At 40.9% G+C, this 19,195-nt stretch overlaps 2 protein-coding genes and 1 long non-coding RNA gene across 4 annotated transcripts in view; 1 reads left to right on the top strand and 2 right to left on the bottom strand.

Annotated features, from left to right (window-relative positions):
• Window positions 1-859: 859 nt before the first annotated feature.
• tarbp2 (TAR (HIV) RNA binding protein 2) lies at window positions 860-6,001 on the bottom strand. Its single transcript, XM_023426837.2, has 7 exons — window positions 5,800-6,001; window positions 4,489-4,803; window positions 4,120-4,189; window positions 3,798-3,915; window positions 3,172-3,299; window positions 2,657-2,852; window positions 860-2,079 (listed from the first exon to the last, which is right to left on the bottom strand). The coding sequence occupies exons 1-7, from the start codon at window positions 5,850-5,852 to the stop codon at window positions 1,922-1,924; spliced, it is 1,038 nt and encodes a 345-aa protein (XP_023282605.1). The 5' UTR covers window positions 5,853-6,001; the 3' UTR covers window positions 860-1,921.
• Window positions 6,002-6,089: 88 nt separating this feature from the next.
• LOC147817925 (uncharacterized) overlaps window positions 6,090-19,195 on the top strand; it is a 35,976-nt gene continuing 22,870 nt past the window's right edge. The window contains exons 1-2 of the long non-coding RNA XR_015438491.1: window positions 6,090-6,218; window positions 6,419-6,494. This is a non-coding gene — a long non-coding RNA (uncharacterized LOC147817925). The remainder of the gene's footprint in view (window positions 6,219-6,418; window positions 6,495-19,195) is intronic.
• On the bottom strand, window positions 12,919-17,669 carry sp7 (Sp7 transcription factor). Of its 2 annotated transcripts, none has more exons than XM_023426790.2 (2): window positions 17,542-17,669; window positions 12,919-15,812 (listed from the first exon to the last, which is right to left on the bottom strand). In XM_023426790.2, exons 1-2 carry the CDS (start codon window positions 17,575-17,577, stop codon window positions 14,460-14,462), a joined length of 1,389 nt encoding a protein of 462 aa, XP_023282558.1. In that variant the 5' UTR covers window positions 17,578-17,669; the 3' UTR covers window positions 12,919-14,459. The 2 variants fall into 2 exon arrangements, with proteins under 2 accessions (XP_023282558.1, XP_023282559.1); XM_023426791.2 differs by having other exon boundaries at window positions 17,557-17,668.

The raw sequence follows: 19,195 nt of genomic DNA, 5'->3' as shown, positions 1-19,195 counted from the left end.
AAAAGTCAATTTCACATGGAGCTCACACTGTATTTTACTGTTTAAAAAAAACAAACAAACCAAAAAAAAAAAAAAGGGCATCATTTTCTACTATGACAAAGAAGTCTATCCCAGAATAATTAATAATGTCAGCACCTAAAATTCACTAAAAAACACCTGTTGACTTCCTTTTTTCAGTAATCAGAAAACCAATATGCAGATCTGCCTTTTCAGAGAAAATGAGGTCAGTATTACATCACACACACTGTACTTGATACCAGACAGAGTTGATGTGCAGAAACATGGTCAGCCTGCAATGTGCAAAGGACATTATCTTTTCAAGTAGTGCAAACTGTTTACTATATTCAATACTTATGTGCAAGGCGGTATGTCGACAGATATGCAGCTACTGTAAAAGAGGTGGTAATGAAACCTCACACACAGACACAGGTAGTCTGAGAATATGAGAATATCATCAGTTTTCAAATGTCATCACAGGAAATATAGTCACACTGACAGGAAAAAAGAAAAAACACAAATTATAAATGAGACAATACTGGGCATAACAAACTCTAAAGCGTTCTTCAGTTAATTACTTTGAAACTCCACACAAGAATATGTGGTAGCTTTAGTTGTCTGGTTGATGATATTGAACATTGAAAGTAAGATTTTGTTTGATGATCCATTAGTTACAACAATCCTTCATCAGAAGACTCACAGTAATTTTTAAGCCCTTTGTCTTACACAGAAATGGATTTACGAAGGTCCTAATGCAAAGACTGGAAATTAAAATAAGGGTAATAGAGAAAATTTTCTGATGCTGTGATAATTACATTTTGATGCTGTTTGCACATTCGGGAGTGAAATGAACCAGTAGAAGCAGATTTTAAATTTAACTGTAATGTTATTTCACCTTTGCTCACAATTAAAAGACGTGGTATTCTCTCATAATCTTCATAAATGTAAAAGCTTCTGATGATTGTGTTCAGAGTACCTTGCAGGGAATTCTACAAGGGCAAAATTTACAAAAAATGTTATAAGGGCAATTCATATAATATTCCATCCCCTGAGTCTACTGATCTTCCTGACAAGTCTACTTCAGTAAATGCCAAAGAATAACATGATTACAAAGGGTTAATTTCAAATAAACCTGATAAGTTCAAAATGTGTGTTAGATACAGATGAAATAGTCAGTTTTAACAGTTTTTCACATGAGAGGGGAAAAATGCCCAAAATACAAAACTAAGGCCAAACGTTAAGAACATCACAGAGACAAACAGTTTGAATTTCAGGGGTTCAAATTAATATACAAGAGAAGCCACATTTTTCAAGACTCATACAAGCTCATGTGTAAAAAGGGGCAGTCTTTAAAACAATTATCCTCTGATATTTATTCAGCAGAGTCTTTTTCTCTATGTTTCAGCTGCATGGCTGTAATTTTTTCGTCCATCCATGAGATTACTGATTCCATAGCCCAATTTCTATAAACCTCTTTGACCTTTTGCACTTTTTTGTTGCACCAGACCCAAGTTTTTTGGGAATTGATTCCAAAAGCACCATTTAAAATTTCAGGTATACTTTTTTTTTTTTTTTTACTCTAGATTTTAGGAAAAGACGGCGCTGTGTATGGATGACAAGCAAAAACTAAAATACTGACAATGCATTTTAAAATAATTTGTTACAAATATGCAAAATGTCAAGGAGAGGAGTATATATATGAGTTTTTGGGCAATTAAATGTCCGTGGGCGACAATTACAAATCAAAGTGATCAAAAAAGGGCTCCAGGGGTGAATTTGGGGACAGAAAATGTCTCTATTTCCAAATCTGAGGTGATTCACGGTTATTTGAACTCATCACAAAAGTGCCTTCCGTCATCCAAAGTGGAAATTTATCCAGGCAATTTGTAGTTGTGAGTTCTAGTCTTTGAGGAGGTAGATGGCATTACTTCCCTCCAGCCATGATTTTGAGGTACTGCAGTGCATTGTGGGCAGCATTGGCTCGAGCGGCGTCTATGCTCGGAGCAAAGCCGTGGCACACTGTGATTGGCTGTGTGGAAAGCTCCACTAGACACTGGCACAGGCCGCTCAGGCTGCGCTCCTCTGAAAAAAAGAAAGGACAAGAATGTTGAAAAGCATCACCACTGATAAATAATGACAGATCTAATGCTACAAAACTGAGAAAACCAAGCAACTCGAATGCTGAAACCGTTTCTACTCCATTGAATTGGAATTGATTAATTCTTGGTTAATAGATAAATGATATGTACTTAAGTGTGTTAATCTCTTAAGATATTGTGCACCCAGCACAAATATTTTAACAAAACTTTAATTTCATTATTTAATTGTCTGTCAGTTAATTAGTCCTAAGTTTTAACAACTTGGTGGTTCCCCTGCACTACACTGTGACAGCATGCACCTGCCGGCTACTTACTCCATATCTGATCACAGTGGTAGTAACCACACAGCATGTTACCATCAAAATGTGCCCATGATGCTCTGCAAGCCTTAGTTTTTTGCAGGTGTTGTAAACTAGATATGAAAGCAGTGAGAGCATGCTCCTAACTGAAATGCAGCTCTTCATACATCCTCTCAACCTTTCACTGCAGTCAAGAATGTGGCGCTCATCAGAGGTAAATTTCACCGTAATCTATTCGAGCGTTGCCGTTTGTGAACTCACCTAGGTCCAGGTAACTGACGTCAAAGCGCTGCTCGACAGACAGGTCGCTCAGCAAGGAGCAGAAGTTGGAGTCGGAGGGCATGCCCAGAGGATGGCTGCGGAGCTGGAGGATCTTCTCGCCAGCAGAGTTACGCAGAGAGTCCCACGTGCAGCTGAAGCCTTTACTTTTGCCCGACTCAGCTCTGTTCCCCATGTGCTGTGTGAGCAGGAGAGATGAATTTACACTATTATTATTACCTGTCAGGAAGATTGATGAGTAATAAAAGGGGTAATGGGGTGTCAGGTGCATATTTGAAGGCCAAACGACAGGAAGTAGGACACATTATTAAGCACTATGTGATGCAAATATAATATTTGCATGCCATTAAGGGAACATAATTGAGGATGTAGTAAGTGCTTAGGCTTTAGTCACTTTAGTCATTATTCAGCGAGGTGCCAAATAATTTAACATACAGGATTCCTGTATGCTTTGTCAGCTGGTGCACAGAGAAGTTTTGTTTCTGTTTGTTTCTCACCATGGTGAATGTGTCATCTTCTGTGTCGGCGTCGTTGCTCGTCCTCAGGTCTACCGGGACGTCGTGTATACGCGATAACATCTTAGCTGCGGCATTTCTCTTGGCTAGCTTCTTGGACGTACCACTTCCTATAGATAAACTGGAAAGTCAGTCATGTTGCACAAGTAATGACTACTGATTGGTAACTAGTCTGACCTGATGATTGCCACTCACTAAGACTTTATAAGCAACTAAAGAGTATGCCTGTATATCTTGTGAAATGGGAATTAATTAATTATTAATTTCCGTCTATTAGCGGCAGCCTCAAGTTGTGCCAGAGAACAGTCAATGCTCCTGTAATTCATGTATCAAGAGTGGCTGTCAATAAAGGTCACAAACTACACAACACCCGTGTAAAAGGGATGACATATGATTTTTTCATTATCAATAAGCTGTTTTCTCTCAGCATTATTTCAGAAGTAGCATGTGTCATCACTGACAGTCAACTGCATGGTATTCATGAGAAGAGGGTACATGCGGCTTGTTAAAAAAAAAATTAAATAGCATGAAATGCGGAGGACAAGAGATAACAATCTGAAAACACACACAACACGCACACTTGCGGAATGAAAAATCATGCATTTTACCGATTTCCACGAATCTCTCAACTCTGCAGGTCATGGTGAACTCTTTGCGATGTGCTGGACCAGACTCCTGAGTGACTGTGTACTCTGGCAAACGCCATCCTTTCTGCACCACCAGTTCCTGGCAGAGAAGAACACAGACAAACACAAACTGTACAATGAAAGGATTATAACAGCAGTAAAAAGGCCATAAACTACAAATTATGCAGATATTGTTAATGGGACAAACTGGGAAGGACTGATGGAACAATGAAAGTACTTATTCGAAGAAAATCAAACTACAAAATAAAAACTTTAACTACAGTGGTTTCCTCTGTTTATTTACCTGCAGAGCCCCGACAGGGTTACATTCAGACTGCTGAGAACTGCCTGAGCTCTTCATCTCTGACTGGGAGCTGCACAGAAGATAAGAGATAAAACAACTCAGAGGAGGAAATAATGAAAACACAAACTAATTCTTACATTTGTTCAATGTTGAAATATTCTATATATCAGGCAGATGACAAGCCATTCGATGTATAGAGCATATCGATATGTTATTTTGGCTGCAACATCAGCTGATGCTGGATCCACACAGTTTTTTTAATTATATAGATCATTATAGCTTCAAAGTATATGTTTAATTTTAACTGTAGGGCAAGTGCCAAAAAATGAAAAATAAATAAATAAATAAATAAATAAATACGATGCTCACCCATCTCCATCAGTAGACACGTCAACCCCAATAAACCCGTCTACTCCAACACCAACTCCGGCAGGACCTCCGAGACCTCCTTTGAGCATCTTCAGAGCAGCCTCGGCTGCTTTGTGCTTGGCTGCCTTCTTGCTGGGCCCTTGGCCGGTGCAGCTGATCTCTCCGACGGAGACGCGGAAAGTGAAGTTGGGCTGGTGGGCCTGTCCCTCGGCCTTCAGCAGGTCATACACTGGGGTCTTGCCTATCCGCGTTCCATACTCCTGCAGCAGACTGATGGGCGTCTTTCCGGGATTCACAGCCAGCATTTGCTCAATACTGAACAAAAGAAAAACCCAGAGCATGAGATGGACTGTTGACTGCAGCATGTGATGCAGTGAGTTTTTGTCCTTTTGACTATATATATATATATATATATATATATATTTTTTTTTACCATTTTTTCTAATGCTAAAATGTATGCACTCACTTCAATTACAAAAGACATCTGAATCAGAGACTTCTCCCAACAGCTCAATACAACAGAGTTGAAGGGAGTTTTAGTAGTGCTTCCAACTTGTGTCTCTCCAGAAACAATGTCCTGGTTACACAAATCAGGAAAAAACTCACTGTGAAGTTGAACCAAATAACTGTAATCAAAAATTTCACATATCTCCTTTAGTATTGTGGTAACAGAGACTGCAGCAGCAGATATGAACCTGATTATATCCACATGGTTATCCAGAGGGATGACTGAGAAAAACGTTTTTATTGTGATTTTAGGTGAACTGACTCTCTGAATGTGTAATTTCATACACAAAAGCAAATATTTATGGAGAGATGCTCCTATGGGGGGAGATGCAAGAGTTTTCAAGTCTATGCACTGTCATGTGTCTGCATGAGCAGTACAGACTGCAATCTGTAATCAATGCAGTAAATTGCTTTTTGAGTTTGTGATCTGAGCTTTTTAAAGGACTGAGGACACTGTTACAGGTTATACAGTTACATATTAGGCTACAGATGTCTAATAGCACCTGCAGGTTTCTGGGCCTATCTATATTCAGTAATGCAGTAATCACACAGTGATCAACAGGTCCAGTTTCCATGGATCTAATATTCCTCAATCAACATGATTACAGTTCCCCTAATCAGTTACACTCAGACACAAAACTGGCATCTTGTTTTGTAGCTAGCTGAGTAAAGTTTGCACTGACTAAGTTGCAGCATGTTAGAATGAATTACAACCAGCTGTTTATTAGCACCCGTTCAAAAAATCTTCTAATAGAAGGATGTAATGGTCAGTGCTATGTTAGCTTAGCTTCTGTGCAGCTTCACCTGGAGCACCCGGAGTTTCTATTCCAGCTGTCCGATGCTGTCTCGTCGTTCATTCCCTATTTCACGCAGACAGAGCCGATCGGTTTCGGATGGCAAATCCCCCCACCAAAACACACACTTTGCTTTTCATTAGACGGTATTTTCCCAGACAGATGATTAGGCAGCGACATGTGAAGAGCAGACTCGGCGCCCTCTGCTCCGACAGAAAACAGATATGACGTATGACGTATCCCGGCGAAACTCGAACTCTCATTGGTCCGAGGAAGCCGTGGGTTAGTTTGGTTTGAACACCGGGAGGCACCGTCGCACAGTGCATGTTACCAAGGCAAAAGGCACTAGCAGGTACCCATGTGCAGCTGCAATAGACGCAGGTGAATCCACTGGTGGAAAAAAGTACCACTGTCACTAAAATATAAAATGTAATGTATTCCGCCGAAAGTACAACTCTTCCATTCAAAAATGTGGATAAAGTAGAACTAATGTACAAACCTAGCTTACCTGCCGTTAGCTAGTACGTTAGCTAGTGCAGTAAAATCAACTTTCACGATCTAACTGTTGCATTACAAAAACAAACTTAACGAGTGTAACATTATTCTTATTACTTTATTTCTTTTTGCAGCCAACTAAAAACTTCAAACTGCTGCTGTCAAACAACTGCATCGAATGAAAATGTACCACAAAATGGAAGTTTTCAAGTAAGTACCCGTACCAATTGTACTTGAGTAAGTGTTAATTGTTTCTGCCTTGTTTTGTTGGCTAATCTTGGTTTTGTTCAGCGTGTGAGCAAGTAATTATCCCACAGTTCATGTTTTCTCCGTGGGGTAGCTAGTTTAACTTCAAGTTTTTTTTTTGTCTGCTCCTCAATTATAGGCTATAGCAATAAAAAGAAAAGTATTTGTTGTGCATCACGAGTTTTATTGCTCCGTGGCTCCTGGCATTTGTTATGGCTACAGTGGGCCAGAAGAGGGCGACAGTCAGTCACTGATCTGTCAGCCTGATGAGCCTCTCTGTCGAGGCTTTGTTGGTGGTTTGGGGCCAGAGGTACCCTGGCACCTGTCATCTCCACTACAGACCAACATATAGACACGGGAAATTTCATTAGATTAGTAGCCTGACCATTAAGCTTAAGCTAAATATGAGGATTTGGACTCAGGCATGCTGCAGTCTGTCAACTCCTTACAAAGATAAAGCTTTATAATAAATAACAATGGTTACACACTTTATTTATACAGCATCTAAACAAAGTTAAAGGATGTTTTAAATAGGAATACTTCTTGGCACTACAATTCAATATAATCAAGAAATTAAAAGCACAAAAATGAAATAGAAAGTTCCTGGTCTAAACAATAGTCCTTACCGAGCAGTATAAAGACAAAATACAACAATAAAAATAAATGAATAGTCTAGTAGATAACATGATATGTATAATTTAGGAAAAAAGAGATGGTAATTAAATTAATTATGAAATAATATTACAGGCTGACAACAATACCAATTTGGGTCCAGTTTCTCTTGTTAGTTTGAGTCCCTCTGCCTTGGTGAAAACCCAGAGGAATCATGCAGACCCACAAGTACAGAACCTCTTGCCCAACTAATATAGCAGCACTTCCATAAAATATTTCAGTACATTTTCCACCTTTCCATCATTTCCTTTATTTCCGTGGCTGGACAATTAATTGTGTGATGGTTTCCTCGTAAACCCCTGCTGGCCACCGTTGAAACGGAGCTTGGATTCTGATGGCTTCATTCACTGGCATCGGTGTGTCACTGTGGATAAGCACATTTTGCCAAATGCAACACAAAGTGAACTGGCCATGACAATGAGTAAAGTCGTCTCCCATTTGAACTCCCAAACCTACAATCAAAGCACCATGATTTATTTGTGACCAGAGCATTCCCCTCCTACTCATTATTCATACTTTCAGTGTTAATTTCCCTTGTTCTCTGGGCGCTCATTTGTCGGTTGAAAGCCCTAATTTATTGACCTATAATGTGATAATGTAAGTGTTTTTATTGAGCTAGTGGTTAAATCACTGAGTGAATGAGATCTGAAATGAATACTGTCTTAGCAGTGACAATATACTTCATCCAAAATGAATGCACACATCCACAAACACACTTTCCTTTTCCCTGTCTTGGCCTGGCGCATTAGTATGTGTGGTTCCTTAGTTGCCAAAATCATCAGTAGATATCTTCAAGCATGGAGCTGTATGAATGCTCTTTTTTCCCTCCTTCCACAATATGATGTGTTTCCTTTTTTGTGTGTGTTTTGATCCCTCTCTTGCGGCCAAGCTGTGCTGTGGTGAGGCGCGGGTTCGAGTGGCGCTCCTGTGTTATTTTTGGCAGTAGCAGTGGTTGGTGGCTGTTGAGGAGAGAGGAGACAGAAGGGGGATAGCGTGAAGCCCAAAACCGAGGCTGTTTAAGGGATTTCTGTCTGAAGGAATTGCTTTGTAATGATCAGAGACTCATTATGGATGTGTGCGTGTGTGCTCTCAAGCATGGATATACGCGCACACACACACACACACAGAAAAAGGCTGGCATGCACATTCATACATTTAGCACTTCACAAACACCTCATATATATGTTCTCATTTACAGACCACACACTTGGACTTGCTAAATTGCTTAACATGTGAAATGCTTACTTTTTCATAGAATCAATGGCATCCGTGTATGATGAAACCTGCATCCATATTAACAAACAAATTTAATTATTTTGCCTTATTTATTTGTCACAGTTAGTCTATTCCTGTCACATGGGAACTATTTCTTGTTTATCAACCACTTTGTTAAGGCTCTCTCTCCTCTGTGGGAGTCAGTCTGAGACATGCCGCCTGCTCAGGCAACGTGCAGTGTCAGACATTCACGCTCCTCCCTCTACACTTCTGAAAACACCATTTGAAAAAGATTTTCTCCAACTCTATTCTTGGCCTCAGATCAAGAGAACGTTATTACTCTGCTTTATTTATTTATATATTGTGGTGGTAATGTGTGTGAACGTATGCGTGCATGTATGTATGTGTGTGAGTGTGTGTGAATGTGTGTGTGTGTGCGGGTGAGTGATATGTAATTGTGTATGTATGTGAGTTAAGCCACAAAGATATTTCAATTTCTTCAGAATATTAAATAAACATGCAGCAGCAGCAGCAGCAGCTTCAGTGAAGCGCTGCCTGCCAGTGGGTTTTGGGTTGGATGGGTGGCGGTGCTGGTGGTGAAGGGGGAGAGGGGGTTTGTGGCCGTGGCTCTGGGGGGGTGAGGCAGCTCATGGTCAGGGCCCCCGCTGGACACACTGGCGCCTCGCGCTGGAGGACTTCTGAACCACCACACTCCTCCACCAAAACCCTGCCAACCCTGGCTCCGTGCTCCCGCTTCCAACCCAAATCACTCTTTCTGCATTTTGACTCTCTCTCTCTCTCTCTCTCTCTCTCTCTCTCTCTCTCTCTCTCTCTCTCTCTCTCTCTCTCTCTCTCTGTCTGTCTCACTGTCTCTCTCTCTTCCCCCTCCTTCCTCTCTGACTCTTTTTCCTTCTACAGTTTCCTCATTCAGTTGATCCAAATCCAGATTCATTTGCTATTTGGCTGCCTTCTCTTTTCTCACTTACCGCTGTACTTTTAGTGGCAGGTTTCCCTGATTGTGTTTTCTCTACCTTTTCTCCTGAGGGTTTTGTGTTTTTACATATCCACCAGCCCTTTTCTGTACTGTCTCTCTTAAATCCCTTCATTTTAAATGTTCCAAGGAAGTATTTAGTGGCTTGAACTTGAAAAAAAAAAAGCAAACAAGAACGGTTTTGGTTGTACATCAGTCAGAATACCATCAAGATAGTAAGCGTTTTGAAAAGGAAAGAACAGTTTATGGGTGTTCTAGATATTTGTAAGGGTATGAGGTTATAATGGGCCATCAATTTTCTAAGTGTTTTTCCAACCATCTCCAAGAGATATAGGGCTTTTCCCCTGTCAATGAAAGAAAACTTTCCGTTGAGGTCAAAATCAAGTAACCCATGCAACCTATGTGCTTTCACTATAGATCTCCTTACGTGATCCTAACTCTGAAATCTGTTTTCAAAGTTCATCATTTGTCCTAATTAGAAGTGTACATTGATATTACATGATGAGATATACTTGCGATTACTGATAAAGACCATAGGCCTGTACTTTATTCAGGCCTCTTGGGCAAATGTGGTTTTTCAAAAAAAAAAAAAAAAAAAATCCTAACTGCTGCACATAATTGAATTATGGATGTCAAACATCTTAAGTAGAGTGGATTTGTCTTTACTTTACGTGTCACACATGCAATTTTCTTAACTTAATTTTCCCCTGGAAGCAATTTGTCATCCGGAGGCCATTAAATGGGAAGGATATTATCTTTTTAAAGGGGCACAGAGTCACCCACAACCCTCCCACAGTTCCTATAAACAAAATGGCCTCATTTAGTGGTGCATTTGGTGCATTGGGCAACAAGGGAAGACTCCCTTTAAACTTTAAAGGCAGTTCTCAGGCTAGGAAAGGCTGCGACATTGTATGATTAGAGCTGGAAATATGAGAAGCACTCCAAGTTTGATGATGCAAGGCACAGGAGCTGCTGTTTTGTTTTGTCAAAAGAGGGGGTGGTGTAACCTCCATCACCACTGTAATAATCATTCATACAGTGCAGTGAGGAGAGATAGGAAGTAGTGCAGCAAGATGCAGCATTGTTGCATCAGCTGGACTCAAACTGTGGCACATTATTTGAACTGTATTTACTGCATGAATGAAGAAAAGCACACAAGGATACTCAATGACTGAGACACATCTGTTGTGTTTCTTTGTGACATGGCCCTGCTTCCTCTCCTAACAGGCAAATGATGGCTGAAAATGATAAGCAAAGAAGACAAAGTACACCTGAAAGATAGCTTGACCTTTTTACCTCTTGCCCTCTCTTATCTGGTATGTTTTCCTTTTCAACCCCTGTTTTATTTAGTTTGACCTCCTCTGCTCTCCAGGTCATGTTATGGTTCACTCAGATCAGTGTGTCTTTCCCCTTTGCCAAAAAAACGTATCTTGTTTATACTTTTGGCCTGACCGCTGAGCCTCTGGGCGTGCTGACATTCTTTTCCCTTTCTCCCCCCCCCCCCCTCCTGTCACAGAGACCCAGCCACACCTGCAGACACCTGTGCTTTTGTCCTCCCTCATGCCTCCCACTGTCCCATCCCCACCCCCAGCCCCTCCCCTGCATACACTGGTCGGGAGTAGTGGCCAACTTTGCCTGTGGCTGTGTCAGAGCACAGTCCATTGTTTTACTTGATTACTCAGTTAGGACCAGATAATAGCAGGAAAAGCAGGGCTCATTAGCATTTTGTTCAACACATCATGATGAGTTGTCTCATTTTTAAAGAGCTTGAATTGTAGTCTCTCTGAAAGTTGAAACTCCCTAGAGTAATTCATTAAGTGTAAGTTTGTCTAACTCATCAAGACTTAACTAAACACTGTTTGAGTGAATGTTTTAAAATTACTTCTTTGTGTTAGGTCGGAAATGGGCTGTGTGATGGCTTAAACAGGTGTGTCTGGGATCCTCTGGAATAACCTTTTTAGTCCTGTTAAGTCTGCAGTAATTTGATTTGTAAATGGAGTGCAGGGGCATGAGTGGGCAAGCCATATGGAACAGATTGTCCAGCTTCTGCTGCTATGTGTCACTGCATGTATATTTTCTTTTTATGACCTTATTTGAAGCAACATTTAATGTTTCCTGGCTTTCTAAATAAAAGAAGTAAAAATAAAGTTAAGGCTACAGTATGCCACCACCACTGCTGAGGGAGTGTATTTTAAAAAGGCAGAAAATACCAGTAGCAGCAGAGGTTTTAAAAGCCACTGACCGTCTTCTTAACCCCCCACCCTCACCCGGCCTGACACACCCTACCCATACCCCATTTTCCCTGTTTGCCTTTTATGTTGTGGACTCGACCATGCGCCCACTTCAGACCACCATAAACATGTCAGTCCCTGATGACAGAGTCGGCCCCGGGACATTTTATATAAATTGACCTCAAGTACAGCTCATTAGAAGCCCTAAATTGGAACCATGCAGCCAGGGAAGTGTAAATGTTACAACAGGAGAGACAGTAGCTTCAGGGGGGTTCTAGCTACAGCTCTTCACTTCTGTGTTGAAAATACTTACTTTTATATAGCAAATGTTTGTTTTCACATTGCATGTCCCATTTGTTTCCTTATGACTGGTGAAGTAAACAAATTTTTTGCCAAAGTGAGAAAGGATTTTAACGTTTCTCTAAATTTGTTTTATGTGCTTATCATTCTTTTAAAACCTCACCTGTTACCAGTATGGTTATTAGCATGTCATAAAGATTAACTCCTATAATTCTATGTCTGGTGCTACTACAGAGCAGAACACATCTGTTGCTGGCTTCATTTAGTCTTTCCTGAGGCTATCTTTCCTTTAATGCAGAGTGGGAAGTCCGCCCACCTCAAGTATTTTTATTAGTCTGCATTATAGCTTGAATGACTTGACAGAAAACTGGACAGAAAGTGGCTTAAACTGTTGCAGAAAACGCAAGAAAATGCCATGTACAGTGGCAACAAAATCTCAGATTGGTGGTTTTTGACAGCCTATAAAACATACTTGATGCTCAGCCCAACTTCTTCTCTGCGTTCGTATCTCCACATCATGTCTTTCGTCCTGCATCCTGCCTTAATTGGGGTCCTTTGTTTGACCACCTCCCTCAATAAACAATACAACCACAGCTCCCATGTCCTAATCCCCTCTTCTCCCCTCTCCTGACTCTGCTGGAGCATCGCTCTCAGTAATTACCCCTCTCCAGCTGGAGAGTGGAGTAATTGTCTTGAGTGTAACTACAGTGGCTCACTGAAAGGGGGTCATTGTGTGGAGTTAAGACTTCACTTCAGTGGACGGCTTTGTTTGTGCTGCAAAAGATAATGAAAGTATTTGGTTGGCCATGGTGAGATGGAAATAAAGTAAGATATGAAAAGAACGACAGTGAGCAAGGAGAAGAGGGTGTGGAAGAGTGAGTTTCATGCTCAGGGGACAACTACTTTTCATCGTTTGCACTTTAAAGTCAAGCTGAAATATTCAAATATCCTTGTATAAGAATAACACCAGCGAAGAAAATGCATTTGAAATTTCTTTACTTTTAAAAGCACCAAAATTGTCATGATTCCACACCATAACTCTTACAACATGTATACCTTAGTGCCAGGTTTCATGCTTAATCACTATTTACAGTATCTTATACACTCATTTCACAACAAATCAGCAAACACTGGTAGTTCGACACTACCACAGTGAGCAAAATTATGAACAACAAATTAAGCTCTTATGTTTATGTTTCTTTTAACTGAAGCAACATAGACATCTTTTTCATCATGGAAGTGATACAAAATGTAGAAAATACATAAAAAAGTAGAAAAATAACACACCTAACAATATCTATATATTGTTGTAAATATATAGTATGTACAAACAAGGAGAAGCCCTTATTAATCATTACTTTGCTAGGTGTGGAAGACTTCACAATTAAAAGATTATATAGAAATAGTTTACACGCACATCTAACTTCAAGATCTATAAATAAATCTTTAAAAACATAGCCCCAACCTCCACGTTTTAACTAATAAATAAGAAAAAAAGTATTAATTTAATGCATTTTAATTTCTTTTTGGCCAGTTTCAACCATCTTGCGTTTTTTTTTTTTCAGGCATTATATTTCCTGCAGGGTGCAAGATAATCTTCCATGTGTATAATTTAAAACATAAATTAGATTATTTATGTAAATATGAAATTAAATTAGACATAGTAAGAAGCAAACAGCAAACAAAAGTGAAATGCAAAACCTTTTACATCAAAATGTCTTTGGCAACAAGAAGCAGTAAATAAGGCCATCCTTTGATTGTTTCAAGAATAATGAATAAGTATCAAAGTACAGCTGTAAATCAGATTTTTCTCGAGGCATGCAATGCTCCATCAACTCCATCATCCCAACCATAAGTCTCGTCCTAAAACTACTTTCCTTTTGTGGCTTCAGAGCTCTTTTCCTTCTGCTTTTGCAGATTAAATTTCCCCAGTGGTTTGTCTCATTTGAAAGGCAGAAAATGTGTGGAGGCTTCAAAATGTGTGCACGAGCCTGTTTACATGTTTGTGTTTGTGTGTGTGTGTGTGTGTGTGTGTGTGTGTGTGTGTGTGTGTGTGTGTGCGTATGTGTGTGCAGAGATAGTTTTGTGTGTGTGCCTATGCATTATATATATGCTTGCACATTTGCTCATAGTTATCTGTGTGCATGTATATGTGCACATGGGACACGCATGTTATATCTGTGTTCATGTACTTCCTGGTTTGGTTGCTCATGTGCGTTCTGTGTGCCTGCATACATTGGTGTGCATTGGTATATGTTTGCAAGGTTGCTCATGTTGTGTGTGTCTTTCTCTGTGTGTGTGTGTGTGTGTGTTTGTGTGTGGTCCAGAGAAAAATGAAGTGATTGCTACCTGCAACATGCTCAGTCATTTATCATATCAAGTCTTTTTTAACTCGATCTGGTGTCCTTTGTATGTCTTGAAACAAAATACTGTCTTTCTTTTTATTTAAAAGATGGATTTTTCACCATAAAAACGAACCCACCATGTCTCAAATAGTACTAAGTGAAAGATTTAATGAAGTCAGATCTCCAACAGTCCACTGCTGTTCTCCACTCCATTAGGTGTGCCAGTCTTCTCATCTCCGTTGGTGATTTGGTCAGCGACAGGATTGGTGGCTACAGCGCTGGTGTTGAGCTCTGCGGCCTCTTCACTCCGAGGATCTGTGTCTCCCTCCACAGCTACAGCTTTCCCCTGCATTGCAGAATCCGCATGGGTCTTCTGGTGCTTTGAGAGGTGGTCGCTACGTGTGAAACGCTTGTTGCACAGTAGACAGGTGAACTTCTTCTCCCGTGTGTGGGTGCGCACGTGCCTCTCCAGTTCGTCCGAGCGGGTGAAACGCTTCCCGCAGAACAGCCAGTTGCAAACAAAGGGCCGCTCACCGGTGTGCCAGCGCAGGTGGGCTTTGAGGTGGGAGGCCTTGCCGTAGACCTTCCCACAGCCTGGGATGTGGCAGCTGTGGACTGGCTTCTTCCTCAGGGATGCAGCAGAGGCTCCCAGCCTCTCCAGCTCCTGGCAGTTGGGGCAGTCACATGAGGATCTAGTGGGTGCTGCCCCTCCGCTGTAGCCCCCTGATCCCCTAGCAGGCTTTAGGCCCATGGGACTCTCAATCAGCCCTGCACTTGGCACGGGCTTGGGCTTGTACATGTCCTGGGGCAGCATATGCTGGGAAGGCTGGAGGAGGTGTGAGGAGGAGCCCAGTCCCACAGAGGGGTAAGGTGCTGGGTTGAGGGGTGTAAAGTCGGTGCTGTAACTGGGCAGTTGTGGGCTCAGGGAGGCCTGTGGTGCTACAGGCTGCAGGGAGGCCTGGAGGCCTCCGTCTGCCTGGGGCTGCGTTGCTGACAGCCAGTTGGAGTTGGGGTGGACGTCCCACCAGGAGGATGTGGCATTAGCCGGGGCAGCAGTAATGCCAGGGTGGATACCGGCTTTATACCAGGAGCCATAAGGGTGTGTCATGTCCAGTGAGGTATAGACACTGGTGAGGCAATCGGCCGTAGCGTGGGCCTTGGACACTAAAAGAGACGGGTCCTGGGAGACAGAGGTCTGGAAGGAGTGGGAGAAAGGATTATATTCTGTAGTGTAGCCTCCGGCTGAAGGAGGGGGGCTTCCAGTTGGAGTAAGCAGCCCGCCACCTCCTCCTCCTCCTGCAGCTGTGGTGAAGGAGCCAGTGTAGGAGTCCGCCAGGCCACTGCCGTCTGCGGTCCGTCCGTTCTTAGCTGTCTGAAGGTCAGAGGTCATGGTGTAGGGCTTCTTTACTGGAGTGGTGCTGCCGGTCTTACCGGGTGTAGCCGAATCCCTGACGGGGCTGGTGCTGCCAAACTTGTTACAGGTAGCAGTTAACATAGCCAGAGGACTGGAGCCATAGCGTGCGTCTTCCTGGGGAGGAGGAGACATGGGAGAAAATGAGACTGTCTGTCTGCAGGAAATGGCTGCTGGTTGCTGCTGCTGCTTCTGTCAGTGTCAACTCTAATAAAAAACTTATGTCTGACTGCCACCGCTGGCTTTTCCTGCTCTCTCCATTTTCAAAGTGGTCAGGGCAATTTTAAGCAGTGAATGTTTATGCCTGTGAAAGATCTGCTCTGCTCAGCAAAGGCGGAATTCCCTCACTCTTTTGTTTAACTTTAACCACTGTCTACAAGCTATTCTTAAATTTGCATTCTTGTTTATTTCCAAGTTTTTCCACCTGTCTCCACAGTCAGCAACATAGAAAAATGTACGTTCTGTACGCATGTATCTAAGCACTACATTGTTAACTGTAACTGTGCCTCAGTTATAGCAGACACAAGCATATAGTCAAACATGTTTTTTTGTTGTTTTTTTTTTTTTTGTGGTTACGATGCCACTGAAGGTGTGTCATGGTACACTTTGTCACAACGGTCTCACCATTGTCCTGTTCATATTCTTACAGATTAAGATGTAACTATTGTCCGGCCGTGGTGTTTCCTGTAAACATTCAGAGTCTTCATGAGCCCCTTTTAGGAAACAAAACAGTTTCCACCAGTGAAGTGAATTCTTGGGTATATCTGACTGAAACGCACCATACAAGAATCTTCACAAAATTTATTTATTTATTTGTTTCTTTTTTTGTTTTAGTAGTTCTCACTTTAGTATTTCCCTTCTCCATGTTGCAGGTAACTAACGCCCTAGCACAACATATCAGAGGCGTTGTGTCTGTCTTTCTACTGTTACTGCTCACTGCACGTGTGGATATAACTAATAGTTACATTCTTAAGTTTCTGTGCTTCTATAATATGTAATAGTGAGTTCATACTGTCTTTGTTCTCAATTGTTGTGGTATCACTCATCTGAAATCACGTTCTTAAGCTATTGATGAATAAATATGCTTTAAATCAAACTTTTCTGTGTTTAGGTGCACTATATCTCTTATTAGTTGTAGCCTATTACTTTGAACGAGTGTGAATGGAAATCTCTTTTACAAATAAACTTTGGTCTTTCCATGCAGGCAAACTTCCCATTTGAAAGGGGTTAGTGTTTATCTCCCTCTCTTACAACAAGCCCCGGGGTCAGCCCCTCTGCATCCTATTGATTTTGCTCTGTTTTGAGGTTGATACAGTTTCATCACTGACTTTAAAGTATTTCACTTCTCCTACAGTCCCTGCTGTCTTCTTCATTTCCATCCACCGCTGGTAACTGTAAAGCTTCTTGTGGCCATGTGAGATAACGTTTTGTTAAATCATCTTTATAATTGTATGATCGCTCTCGGGTATAGAATGAATATTGCATAGAGGAAATGTAAATCTTAGGCTTAGAGGCAGAGGGTAAAATGTGAGCAGTAAAGTTTCATGGTACTGAACAGCTCTGTCAGCAGCTCAACCTTAAACTGCCTTAAATCACTTGCAATGAAAACCTAAATTCTTTCTTCATTAATGTAAATGATAATTTTCATTATCTAGTTAAGACACAGATTTACAGTCACTCATATATCATCTGTCATATGCCAGATACCTTCAAAGTAAACTCCAGTTTCCTCACATCAACATACAACTACATGACTTTATAATAAGTTCTAGCTTCAATTTCTACAATATTCACATCATAAAAGTTGGGTTTAGTATGAAGAAGAAGAAAAAACAAATCTACTTACAATTACATTCCCTACCTCCAGAATAGATGCGGCCATCCCTGAGAAACAAAATCCTAAGGAAGCTGAGGGGAGTGGGAGAAGCGCAGCTCTGAGTCCCGGGACACTTTGGGAGAAGTCGGGCAGTAACGCGGGGAAGTGTTTTGAGGCGCAGGGAGCCCGCCCCCTAATTACAGGCTCCGGGCTCTTTGAAGACTCGCTAAGAAGCAATAAAAACCCAGAGATGGAGGAAAGCGGACGGAGATTGGTGGATGAAAAGAGGACATCCCACCTCCCCAAACGGAGAGTGTCGAATCATTTTTCAAGATAAACGCATGAATGGGTTACTCATCAATCACCATGTGGACATTATTTCAATTTCACTGGCATTATTTTTTCCACTGGGATTAGTCCAGTGGAGTCTGAGGCAAGAGATTACTCTTAACATCATCTCACAGAAAAAAAATCTCCAGCCGGATTTCTCCATTAAGATAACAGACTTAGAGACACTAAATTGTATTCATGGTATTAGACACATTACCGTAGGAGAACTGCATATAAAAAAGCGGACTATAAAACTCTTTCCCGGCCTCCTCTGAGAGAGGAAAAATAACAAAAGAACATGTAGCCTCGGCCTATGCCACATAAATCAAAAAAATGAAGCTGACCGAGTCTGTGGTTTCCATCCGAGATTTTATTATTCTGGTTTCAACCCTCTCTCTCTGTTTCCAATATTCTTAAATGCAGTTAACTGCCTTTTTAGACATTAACTGTGATGGTTAAAGAGACTGAAGTACAGAGACGAGCGAAGAAGAAAAGGATCAAGTCATTAAATAAAATAAAGAAGAGATTATCGCATCAAATAAAATGAACTCATACCGCGAATTGACGAGGGGAAGAGACTCGCAGGATTGTTTCCTCAAGAAAGAGGACGAAATGATGGATGAGAGCTGCAACAGAAAGTTTAAAAGTGCAAAAAGAAAAAAAAAACCCAAAAAACAAAACCCAATCCTGCCAAAGACGGTTGCAACGTGGTATTTCAAAATCGTCCAAATATCTCTCTGTCATTATTAATGTTCGAGTCTAGTATTTATATTTTCAGAGGAAAATATGAAAATATGTATTTTGCTGACTTACCAATTTAAAAGTATGTGTCATCCAAAAACTTGCTTGCATGTGAACTTATAGCAGTGGTCTCTTTGTCTGTTAAACTTTGTGTAAACCATTTTAAAATCATGACAAAAATCATAACTCTACATTAATCCATTATAAACAGTAACACTCCGGAGAATTATTCAACTTTTAATTTTATGTAGAAACATAACTGTGACAAACCCATCCAAGCATACTCTTCTTTAGTGGATGAACTTTTTTATTGCATAAATTTACATATATAAATATTCATACGCATCATAGTGGAAATAAGCAAGTATTGTGTACAGTTACATTAAAAATATGGTCATGCTCATTCATTTTAAGCAGGTTTCTCCACATATGTTCGAACACCAGTGTCACAATACAAGTGTAAAGTGAAAAAGCAACTTCTTAATCATTTTTATTCAAGGAGAAGTATTATTTAAAAACATTAATATATCCTAATTGTGGTGTTTGGAAAGCTGAATTTGCATTTAATGAGCAAACTGTGCTGCTATTTCCTGAGTTTAAAGTAATTTTAAAT

This window comes from Seriola lalandi, unplaced genomic scaffold, assembly GCF_002814215.2.
Source record: "Seriola lalandi dorsalis isolate HSWRI2012SDOR001 ecotype SW California unplaced genomic scaffold, Sedor1 jcf7180002054840, whole genome shotgun sequence".
Lineage (NCBI taxonomy): Eukaryota > Metazoa > Chordata > Actinopteri > Carangiformes > Carangidae > Seriola > Seriola lalandi.
Note: the sequence above shows the minus strand (reverse complement) of the source record. Positions and strands in the feature narration are given on the sequence as shown.